Below are 12,309 nucleotides of genomic sequence, written 5' to 3' on the forward strand. Positions count from 1 at the left end.
GAAACAGCGAATCGCATCTCAATCACGGCCCGTAACATTGTACAGCCTGTTTGAGGCTCTAAACGGCAGAATTTGGGCTCGAAAAATCGTCAGACCTATACGCTGGCCTAGATGGTTTTGGGGGCTTTCCGAAATGGTTCTGTGGGCGTCGTAGTTCCACACGCTTCAAAAGTTATGGGGTTTTCAAGATTTGACCCGTTTCAAATCGAAGAAAAAAAAAATAAAAAAGGGGTGCAACACGAGGACTTCCCGGGAGGTCACCCATCCTAGTACTACTCTCGCCCGAAGCACGCTTCACTGCAGAGTTCTGATGGGATCCGGTGCATTAGTGCTGGTATGATCGCACCTATTAGTACATGACTCGCAATTCATATATCGTTTTCATCCGAGAATACGAGTAGATTTGCATGGGGTCCACCTGAGTTTTTTTTTTTTTTTTTTGTAATTTTGCCATGCATGAAAATGTATGGATATTGATGTAGGAAACTGCAAAAAAACATCCGGAAACAGCGAATCGCATCTCAATCACGACCCATAACATTCGACAGCCTGTTTGAGGCTCTAAACGGCAGAATTTGGGCTCGAAAAATCGCCAGCCATATTCACTAGCCTAGATGGTTTTGGGGGCTTTCCAAAATGGTTTTGGGGTCTTTCCGAAATAGTTCCACACGGTTCAAAATTTATGGGGTTTTCAAGATTTGACCCGTTTCAAATTGAAGAAAAAAAATAAAAAAAGGGTGCAACACGAGGACTTCCCGGGAGGTCACCCATCCTAGTACTACTTTCGCCCAACCACGCTTAACTGCAGAGTTCTGATGGGATCCGGTGCATTAGTGCTGGTATGATCGCAACCATTAGTACATGACTCGCAATTCTATATATCCTTTTAATCCGAGAATACGAGTAGATTTGCATGGGGCCTGTTGGGCCCGAATATGGCCCGGTAGCTGATCATTCAATAATAAAAGATGACGATGGGCCGCGATAAGCCCATCACGAGTTCTAAGTCTAAAAGAGCTAAGTAGAAGCCGAAGGCTCAAAACTAAGGATCCTAACCAAGGAGGTCACGACGAAGAGGAAGCTCACGTCACAACAAGAAGAAGCGCAGGACCCGGTCAAAGGGAAGCTGTTGCAGATTCCACCTCAAGCGGAGAGGATCTCGGAGATCAGTTGCAAACAATCTAAAGAAGTCCAAGACTATTTAAAGAGAAGGTCGAGGACTAAAAAGAGGATCCGATCCGACTCATATCTTACTCAACATTCATTGAAACGTTCTTATTTGTAATTCTCTTATAGTCTTGATATTCATCAAAGATCATCTTTTGTAACCATTCCATTTCTATTATATCAATACAAATCGAAGTTCATTCATCAAGTTCTTACGGGATTCAGCCCGCGATAATCTTTCCCTAACCTTTTCTAAACATAAAACCTGATCTAAAATCTAGGTGTGAGTTTTACCCCTCACAATTGGCGCCGTCTGTGGGGAAGAAACAATCGAATCCCTTACTCTAACTTGAGGATGAATCCTACCGATCAGACAACAACCCCGTCTGACCTTAACCTCCCGAGTCAGAGCGATGGCTCACCGAACGACGGAGGCTCTAGCCTTGTAATCACAGAGCCTCAACGTGGCGACCACCGATCTGGGCAACAGCTTCCGGTTAATGCTCGAACGAGCCAAACTACAACCAGAGTTACTAACCCGAGGTCATCAGGTGGAAACACCTCCGGGCTCCCGATTACCGAGAATCCTCAGCAGCAAGCCATCCCGAATCAAACGGAGGTTCAGCTCTCTGAGATCCGCCAGATGATGATACAATTGGTAGACAGAGCTCAGGAAAGTGAGCGCACGATGCATCAACTGACTGTACGTCAACAACGATTCGAAGAGATAACTAGATCTCTAAACGCAACAACCCAACCATCGCAACGTCAAGCTCCGGGGGTCATCTTTCATGATCGATTAAACGATCCCTCATTTCCCCGAGCACGTTTAAACTTTTCCCCTGATAGCACTGCCCCGGAAGGACGCGGATCTGCTTTCCAGACACCTCATACTGGAACAGCTCCCGTGTTCAATCCACCTAACGCCAGTGCTATGGGAAGTAACATAACGACAACCAGTTCCACACCCGGTCAGGTCACTGACAGGAGTACTCGTTTACCTCCTCCGCCGCCTGATCCTAGGTCCGGAGCAGGAATATCCTTCCCATCTGGGGGCAGAGCGTCAGCTTCGGTTTATCAAACTAGAAGCTCGATCCCGAATGGAGACGGTTATCAAAGGATAGATTCCGATAACCCAAGAAATGCCGAGCGACTTAGCCCACCAACCGCATGGGAGATGAGCCAACTCGATTCCGTCAGGAACCTGCCCGTCGGGTACCTGCGAACGATCCAAACATCCTTCCGTTTGAAGGACCTGAAGATATCCGTAGATATATGGAGCGAACTCACGCGGCTCTCCAGAAATTGGGAGCTCAAGTCCATAAAGCTACGAGTTCAGCTCCCGAAATCGATAGCTTACTCGAGGAAACCCGTGGAACTCCATTCACGGACAGAATTGCCAGTTCTCACATAAGAGATACCCGAAAAATCAGAATTCCTGAGTATGATGGGACCTCCGACCCGAAAGCCTATTTGAGAGCTTTCCGATTGGCAATTGTTAAAGCCCATTTCACACAGGAAGAATGTGAAGCAGGTTACTGTAGGACATTCGCCGAAAATTTGGTCGGAACAGCCCTCGAGTGGTTCTCCGGTCTCGAGCCAGCCTCGATAGACAATTTCGATCAATTAACCAACGCCTTTATGAAGCAATACTCAACCCATATCCGGAAGCAAGCCTCTGAGGCCGACCTTTGGAAGGTCAGTCAAGGAATGGGAGACCCATTACGAGTCTACATTGAGAAATTCAGGGCAATAAGGACTAAGCTCTCGAATCCTAACGACCTAATCGCCATCGAGGCCCTTAGGAGAGGTCTGATCCATAGATCGAAATTCTGGTCAGAGCTAACACTCAATGCTCCTCCAACTATCGATGACGCTCTTCATAGAGCCACCAAATACATTACTTTGGAGGAGGAGACAGCTGCACTGGATAAACTCCATAAGAAACCTCAGAATCATTCGAAAGGCGACTCCTCTGAGACTAAGGGACCTCATAAGAAGGGTAACCCTCGAAATAATCAGACTCAGGGAGAACATTCCTACGCAATCGAGGAAGACAAGGAAGAGAAACCTGTTGCAGCAGCAAACAAAACTCCCTGGTCAAAAGGCTTCGATAAAGGCAAACGTTGCTCTTATCACGATCGCGAAGGACACTCAACCGAAGAGTGTTGGGACCTCCAACGCCAGCTGGCAGCTAAATTTGCAGCTGGAGAAATAAAGGGCGTGGACCTTAAAAAGCCACCACCTTATCAGAAAAGAGGTTCCAGGGACACTTCCCCGAAACGCGAGAGGTCACCTGAGAAGGAGACCGATTCGCCACCTCCAGCTCCCAAGAAAAGAGTCGACATGATTCTTGGGAAATTCCCCCAAGGAAAAAGTTTACAAGTCGAAGCTCTCCTGAGCAAACCGTCCCCTCAATCGAGCCCCGACTCGAGGGTGGACTGTATCCTTGGAGGATCAGACATATGTCAAGACTCCGTCAATTCCATTAAGAATCACGTGCGGAAGGCTGTGTCTAACACTGGACCTAAGCCTCCTAACCCTGAATCCAATATTAAGATTTCTTTCTGGGAAAGCGAGACCTCAAACCTTGACAGACCTCACGATGATGCGTTGATCGTTACCCTGAACATCGCAGGATACGAGGTTCCCAAGCTCATGATAGACACAGGAAGCTCTGTCGACCTCATTTTCTATAACACCCTAAAAGGGATGGAAATAGACGACTACGAAATTATTGGCCAAAAAGCTAACCTCGTAGGCTTCTCCGGAGAAACAGCTACCTCATTGGGAACTATCAAGCTCCCAGTCATAGCTGGCGGAATAATGAAAATGACCAACTTAGTAGTCATCGATAGACCCTCCCCGTTCCACGCGATTTTGGGAAGACCCTGGATTCACAAAATGAAGGCAGTAGCCTCAACGTACCATCAGTGCGTAAAATTCCCAACACCCGAAGGGATAGCTACCGTACATGGTAGCCAGAAGATATCCAGGATCTGCTATTTGGGAGGATTCGAAATCCTCAAAAAGTCCCCCCAATAGCAATTACAGATCCAGGAGGGTCGCGAAATGCAACAAAATATTCGAGGTCCCCCCAGGAACCTAACCGAAAAAGTTTGCATCGACGACTCAGATCCTGAAAGACAGGTGAGCATCGGGTCCGAGCTACCTCCTGAGACAAAAAAGGAGCTCATTGATTTCCTGAAAAGCAATGTCAAAACCTTTGCATGGTCCACCAGTGACATGAAAGGAATAGATCCGAGCGTCACCACCCATAAGCTAAAAGTTGACCCTACTTTCAAACCAATCAAACAGAAGCGTCGTAAGCTAGGCCTCGAAAAGGCTCAAGCTGTTAACGACGAAGTCGACCGACTTACGAAAGCTGGGTCCATTCGAGAGGTACATTACCCCGACTGGTTGGCTAACCCAGTAGTGGTAAAGAAGAAAAACGGGAAGTGGAGAATCTGTGTAGACTTCACAGACCTAAACAAAGCTTGTCCTAAAGACAGCTTCCCGTTACCTCACATCGACCGCCTGGTTGAAGCAACAGCTGGCCATCGACTCCTATCCTTCATGGATGCCTTCTCAGGATACAATCAAATCATGATGGATCCTGAGGACCAGGAGAAAACTGCATTCATAACCGAACGAGGAACCTATTGTTATAAGGTTATGCCATTCGGATTAAAGAACGCAGGAGCTACCTATCAGAGGCTAGTAAATAAGATGTTTGCTGGACAACTTGGAAAAACCATGGAGGTCTATATCGACGACATGCTAGTCAAATCCTCAGCTGGAGAAGATCATATCTCCCACTTAAGGGAATGCTTCGATATCCTGAATAAGTACGATATGAAGCTCAATCCCACTAAATGTACTTTCGGGGTACCCTCAGGCGAGTTCCTAGGCTATCTCGTAACCGAAAGAGGCATTGAAGCCAACCCGCAGCAGATAGCAACCTTCCTAGAAATGCCGTCACCTAAGACGACCAGAGAGGTACAGAGATTGACTGGACGAATCGCGGCATTGAATCGATTCATATCCAAGTCCACCGATAAATGCCTCCCATTTTACAAGCTTCTAAGAAATAATAAGAAGTTCTTATGGGACGAGAAATGTGAGGAAGCCTTCAAGCAATTGAAAGCTTACCTCTCCGAACCTCCGATCCTATCTAAACCAGTAATAGGAGAGCCATTGTACCTATATCTCGCTGTGTCAACTGCTGCAGTCAGCGGCGTTCTAGTACGAGAGGAACAAAACGAACAAAGACCAGTCTATTACACCAGTAAAAGTTTGATAGACGCCGAAACCAGGTACCCTGCAATGGAAAAACTAGCTCTAGCAGTCGTAACAGCTGCCAGAAAATTGCGACCTTACTTCCAATCGCACTCGATCGTCGTAATGACCTCACAACCATTACGAATGATCTTACACAGCCCCAGCCAGTCAGGGCGATTGGCTAAATGGGCCATAGAGCTCAGCGAATATGATATCGAGTATAGACCTCGAGCAGCAGCGAAAGCTCAGGTCCTTGCCGACTTTATCATTGAGCTAACATCCGAGCAGTTAGACTCCGAAATGGAATCTCCGAAGTGGAGCCTATACGTCGACGGAGCCTCATCAAAACAGGGCTCCGGTATCGGTCTAAGGCTAACTTCTTCAGCAGGAGAAACCATCGAGCAGTCATATAGGCTCGGATTCAGCGCCTCAAACAACGAAGCTGAATATGAAGCACTAATCGCAGGGTTGAAGCTCGCCCTAAGCCTCGGAATCCGAGAGCTAAACGCTTATAGTGATTCACAGCTAGTAGCTAGCCAGTTTCACGGAGAATATGAAACGAGGGACGAAAGAATGGGGGCATATCTCGAAGTCGTCCAGAACCTCACTAGGCAGTTCGACAAATTCGAGCTAACGAGAATCCCACGAGGTGAAAACTCCTCAGCAGATGCGTTGGCTGCTTTAGCTTCCACGTCATACCCCCTCGTAAAACGAATCATACCCGTAGAAGGAATCGAGAAACCAAGCATCGACATAGCTACTAAAGCTGAGAAAGAGAGCAAACTAACAGCGCAACCCGAAGGTACCTGCCCTGAAACGGTAGCTACCCAGGTTTTCACAACATTTTGGTTTCCAAAAACCAGAATATGCAGCGCAAAAAAGCATACCTCCGGGAACACAATCCAAATCACGGAAGATATTCCTCGAAATTCAGACTCCTTAGAGCCTGATCTCGAAAATACTCCGGGGGCACCAACTCAGACCCAGTCATCTGCAGAGTTAAAACCAGAAGCCGTACGGCTCTCCAAAATTCATCTGGAGGTATTCCTCGGAATTCAGACTCCCTGGAGCCCAATCCTACCAATACCTCCGGGGGCACCACGACATCAGGTCTCGACGAACAGGAACCTCCCTCGTCTCTTCATAACAAAGTTGTAGGAAGAGAGGATTGGAGAATTCCAATCACGCAATACATTCTGGAGGGAAAGACTCCACCCGATAAATGGGAGGCTCGAAAGCTCAAAGCATTAAGCGCGAGATATTGCGTAACCGAATCTGTCCTCCTCAAACGAAGCATTTCCGGACCTTACCTAAAATGCGTCCATGGCTCCGTTGCTATGAGACTCATGAAGGAAATGCACGACGGTTCCTGCGGGAACCACTCTGGAGGAAGAGCTCTAGCCATCAGAATCAAAAGACAAGGATATTTCTGGCCTACCATTATTGCAGATTGCGAGGCCTATTCCTCCTCATGCGACAAATGCCAGAGGCATGCACCGATTATACACCAACCTGCGGAGAAGCTGTCCAACATATCCGCCCCTTACCCATTTATGAGATGGTCCATGGATATCGTGGGACCACTAGTACCATCAGGAAGTGGAAAGAAGAAGCTACGCTTCCTCTTAGTCTTAACGGACTACTTCACGAAATGGATAGAGGCCGAAGCTTTCCAGCAGGTAACCAGGTTCGAGGTCGAGCAATTTGTATGGAAAGATATCGTGTGTAGACACGGCGTCCCGTACGAAATCGTAACTGATAATGGAGGACAATTCATATCCCATGATTTCAAAATATTTTGTGACAAGTGGAATATCCGCCTGACCTTCTCATCACCTCGCCGACCTCAAGGTAACGGACAGGCGGAGGCTGCTAATAAATCAGTATTAGCAAACCTCAAGAAACGCCTCGGAACCCAGAAGGAATTCTGGTCAGAGAAGTTACTTGAAGTACTTTGGGCATGTCGGACCACCCCACGAAAAGCTACAGAAGAAACTCCTTTCTCCTTAGCATATGGGATGGAAGCCGTCGTTCCAGCCGAAACCATTGCTGGTAGCCTACGCCGGGAACTCTGTACATCCAATCCCGCAGCTAATGATCAACTCCTAACCGACAGCCTCGATCTAATCGAGGAAAGGCGGGACCGAGCTTTGATTCGCATTCAGAACTATCAGCAAGCAATGGCACGACAGTACAATTCCAAAGTCAGGCTCCGACAGTTCGCTGTTGGTGACCTAGTACTTAGGAAAGTTTTCGAAGGAACCAAAGAACCAAATGCTGGGAAGTTAGGAACCAACTGGGAAGGTCCCTACCAGATCATCCACGTGGTACGACCTGGCGTCTACAAACTCCGAAAGGTGCGAACTGGGGTACCTGAAATCAGATCGTGGAATGCCACGAATCTTAAGAGATATTATCATTAGGTACCTAAAACTCCTGAACTACGTTAGGCTTGATCCCTTGACTGGGTACGTAGGCAACTCCGTCATGAGTGCAGCCCCAACCTCATTTCAACACTTCGTTCACCACAATCAAAGGGGGCATATGTCTGATTAAAAACACATAGCCCGCGCAGCAAACGTATGGTACAAGCAAATTGTATGATTACTATGATACCATGTATCTAATTATCAATAAGAAAATTATCCTCGTTATCTCAATTCTTTAACAAAACAGGTCCCTGCAAACCTGAACCTAAGGTCTTAAAATCCTCAACAATCCTAAAGGTCTTAAAATCCTTCAAAGCAATGTCAGGTCTCGACGAACCTGAACCTAAGGTCTTAAAATCCTTCAGACAATATCAGGTCTCGACGAACCTGGACCTAAGGTCTTAAAATCCTTACCAAATCTCCAAGGTCTTAAAATCCTTGTCAATTCTCCAAGGTCTTAAAATCCTTATAAATCTTCGAGGTCTTAAAATCCTCATCAAATCACAAAGGTCTTAAAATCCTAAGCAAGTCTCAACGGGTCTTGAAATCCCACAAACAAGTTCAGGTTCCCAAGAACCCCCACCTAAGGTGTCCAGATTAAACTTAGGTCCCTAAAAATCCTAAGCTAGTCCCGATACTCCAAGAATTCCTCTTAAGGAACTAAAAACGACCAAAGTCTTTCAGACTTAACACAAGATTCGATTATAATCAAGCTGTCATATTTCACGACTAAAGCCAAAAACTAAAAACGAAACAAGAAAACCAAGTTTGAAATTAAACAAGGGTTTAAAAGCCTCCCCAGGCTAACCAAAGATTCAAAATGCAACAGATAAAGGTTTAAAAGCCTCCTCAGGCTATAAGTTTGAGAAACAAATGAAAACAAAGCCCATCGGGCAGAAATCCTAGAAAACACGAAAGAGCATCAGTTCTTAAACTTCCTTGTCATCCGAGCTCTTCTCAGCTCCCTTGCCAGCTGGATCTTCCTCCTCAGGAACCTCCTCCATCTCCTTGTCGCTACCTCCAGAGGCGGTTTCGACTGGGGCTGAGTAAGAACCCACCAATCCCAAATTAGAACCGAACTCTCCGGAAAAGGAGAGGTTAAACATATTAATCTCGAAAGTACCTGAACTCTCAGAGAGTTGGGGAAGAGGGAGCTTGCCAATCGAGAAGTCCGAAACCTGAGCCTTCTCGTACGCCGCAACAGCTTCCGGCATTAGTGCCACCAAGTTATCATACTCATCTTGAGTACTCTTAATCTCACCATCCAGTATGTCCTTCAGGAGCTCGGTGTTGGCTTGAATCTTTTGGGCATGAACCAGGAGGTCAACTTCATCTTTCTTCTTGGAGAACTTCTCCTTGACAATAACCAGAATCTTGTTGTAGGCCTCAGCTACCTCCTTCTTTCCCCTCCGGACGGCTAGCCTGACCTCAGCTTCCTTGTTCTTCTGGCTGTTCTGGGATGTGGAGATCAGCTCCTTGACTTGATCAGCTGGAGGTCAATCAGCTGGCTCCTTGACTTGATCAGCTGGAGATCCCCAATCTTCCTATTCTTCACCTGGAGGTCAATCAGCTGGCTCTCGATCGTCCCTTGCTGAGCATCACACTTAGAGCCAAGTCTCTTCACCTCGGCTTGGAGATCCGAGATCAGAGCCCGAGTCTGGTTGAGCTCAGTCTTGTTGGCCTTGACCAACTCAGTGACCTGGGCTAACTCCTCAGCGCTAGGAGCATTGTGTACAGCGTCCTCAAACTTGAATTGAGCTCTGTTAATAGCTCCAGCCAGCTGCGGAAAACGGAAAACGATTTAGCAAAATCTTCCAAAGACAAAGCTGAAAGATGAAATAAACTTCATACCTGACCCATGTGATGAGCAATATCGACGTACTCATCCTTGTGCGTGATATTGGAGATCGAGGGGAGGGGACACCCGGGACTCTTCATGTGCCTCATCAGAGTAGCCAAACCCCACGGATCGTCCAAGACCGATCCAGGCTTTGAATGAGAAAAGGTCCAGCCAACGGTTCCTCCTCTAGAGGAGGAGGAGGAAGACCTCGAAGGTCTATCAACCTGGTCGGTTCGGGACCTCTTGTTCCTCGGGGGCTCAGACTCCGGGGGGTCCCTCATTACTTGAGGATCAGCTTCAGTCATCGGGACCTCGGAGGGAAGGCCAACTTCCTGAACCTTGGGTTCCGAAGAGACGACACCTTTAGCAGGGGCAGAGCCTCCTTCATCAAGAACCTCCTTCACAGAGTCGAGGAAGGATCCCCCTTGGTTCTTATCACTCCCTCTAGAGGAGCTGGCAGCCTTGGTCGATCTACCCCTGGAACGGAAGGAAGGTTGAATTGGCATCTTCTGTGATTGAGTCTTCGAAGAAGTACTTGCTCCGGAGGAAACTTCGAGAATGGAATCACCTTCAGAAACTAAGACATAAAAAAAAATCCATTAGTCGCATAAGACAAATTCGGATAGTAAAAATCATGAATTATGAATAAAAGATACCTTCTAAACCAGCAACCGTCACTGAATCAGGGAAGGACGCTTGGTACCGTTCAGGGAACCTAGCTGATCCAACTCTCGAAGTAGTGTAAGCTACCCAAGTGTTAGGGCTATGCTGTAGCTTCCTGTAGAGAGCTCTGGTAAGTTTGCTAGATAACTTGACAGGATCTTTGATTTCTGCAAAAAGAGTCAAAAGGCGATTAGCACAACATGACAAACAAAAATAAACATGTGAGCATATCCCTAAAATCCTAACCGGAAATATCAGACCATGCGTTCCTAAGGTCACGGCCTACAGGAACCGTGGAAGGGTCAATCTTGACATAAAAGTACTTCCTGCGCCAGTCATCATCACTGGCTGAGAACTTGAAAATGCCTAGCCCTGGACGACAGGGGAGATAGTAGGTACCACTCCCGCCATCCTTGGAAGTGCTCTCCTTTATCGAGAAGAGACTCATCAACTCAGATAACCCAACGATAACTCCTTCCTCCTTGGCTCTAGTGATGAACCCGTTTATCACTCGGATGACCGACAGGCAAAGCTGAGGAAGAGCTAGCTGATAATGATCTAAGAGATCCAGCAGAAGGGTGGGAAGAGGAAATCTAAGGTGGCACTTGGAGATATATTTTTCATGAACGCAGAACCAACCCTCCGGAGCGGTCTCGGGGTTCTCGTTTTCAGCACAAGCTCTAACTAGATCGCTCTTGCCGTGAGCCTGAACGGCAAGATTGACAACGTCCTGACCCTTCAAGAGGGAAGGGAAGTGAGGACCGGAGGAGGCGCTCTTGCCGCCTTTCTTCTTCATCCTCTTAACTCTTGCTCCGATCGAGTCTTTACTCTTTTTCTTCTTGGCTTCCGCCATCTTCTCACCAGCTTCCTGTTTGACCTTCATAATACGGGCGCCGGAGGCTGAGATCTGAACTTCGCCGGAACCTTCTTTTCGACTCATGATAGGGAAGGAAAGGGAAAGCAGGAAGTAAAAGAATAGAATCGATCTAAGGCAGAATCTCAGAGAGAAATTCAAGATGAAGAACTAGATTGATCGAGAGGCGGATAAAAAAATAATAACGACAAAAAACGGTAAAATAAAGAAGAGAGGTGTGAATTACCTTGGAAACCGTCGAGAGGCGTGGAGAAAGTGGAGAGACAAGCAGTTAATTCTCTCAGCTTTATATCCCATCACGTCTTGGAAGTCGGAAATTGAAATTTAAACTCGCTTAAATCTAAAACCGTTGATTCGACTAGAGATGGATTACAGCCGTCCGATCGGATATGAATAAATGCGGTTGAGATAGCTAGTAATCATGATCTCAACAAGAGAATCTAGCTTGGGCGGCTAGGTCTAGCTCCCGAGAATAACGAAACCTCATTTCGAGAGCTGGGGGCAACTGTTGGGCCCGAATATGGCCCGGTAGCTGATTATTCAATAATAAAGATGATGATGGGCCACGACAAGCCCATCACGAGTCTGAAGTCTAAAAGAGCTAAGCTAGAACCGGAGGCTGAAAGCTAAGGATCCTAACTAAGGAGGTCACGACGAAGAGGAAGCTCACGTCGCAACCAGAAGAAGCGCAGGACCCGGTCAAGGGGAAGCTGTTGCAGATTCCACCTCAAGCGGAGAGGATCTCGGAGATCAGTTGCAAACAACCTAAAGAAGTCCAAAGCTATAAAAGAGAAGGTCGAAGACTAAAAAGAGGATCCGATCCTACTCATATCTTACTCAACATTCATTGAAACGTTCTTATTTGTAATTCTCTTATAGTCTTGATATTCATCAAAGATCATCTTTTGTAACCATTCCATTTCTATTATATCAATACAAATCGAAGTTCATTCATCAAGTTCTTACGGGATTCAGCCCGCGATAATCTTTCCCTAACCTTTTCTAAACATAAAACCTGATCTAAAATCTAGGTGTGAGTTTTACCCCTCACAAGG

At 46.7% G+C, this 12,309-nt stretch overlaps 1 protein-coding gene and 2 non-coding genes across 3 annotated transcripts; all 3 read right to left on the reverse strand.

Annotated features, from left to right (window-relative positions):
* Positions 1-228: 228 nt before the first annotated feature.
* LOC130504098 (5S ribosomal RNA) lies at positions 229-348 on the reverse strand. Its single transcript, XR_008941134.1, has one exon. It is a non-coding gene; the product is annotated as a 5S ribosomal RNA (ribosomal RNA).
* A 386-nt stretch (positions 349-734) lies between these two features.
* On the reverse strand, positions 735-853 carry LOC130504099 (5S ribosomal RNA). Its single transcript, XR_008941135.1, has one exon. It is a non-coding gene; the product is annotated as a 5S ribosomal RNA (ribosomal RNA).
* A 7,676-nt stretch (positions 854-8,529) lies between these two features.
* LOC130504097 (uncharacterized) lies at positions 8,530-10,547 on the reverse strand (the record flags this gene model as incomplete). Its single annotated transcript, XM_056998687.1, has 4 exons — positions 8,530-8,619; positions 9,577-9,657; positions 9,729-10,294; positions 10,374-10,547. Coding segments are annotated over 4 exons (911 nt in total), but the record flags the coding sequence as incomplete, so codon positions are not given.
* Positions 10,548-12,309: the final 1,762 nt, after the last annotated feature.

The sequence above is a fragment of the Raphanus sativus genome, unplaced genomic scaffold (assembly GCF_000801105.2).
Source record: "Raphanus sativus cultivar WK10039 unplaced genomic scaffold, ASM80110v3 Scaffold1357, whole genome shotgun sequence".
Classification (NCBI taxonomy): Eukaryota; Viridiplantae; Streptophyta; class Magnoliopsida; order Brassicales; family Brassicaceae; genus Raphanus; species Raphanus sativus.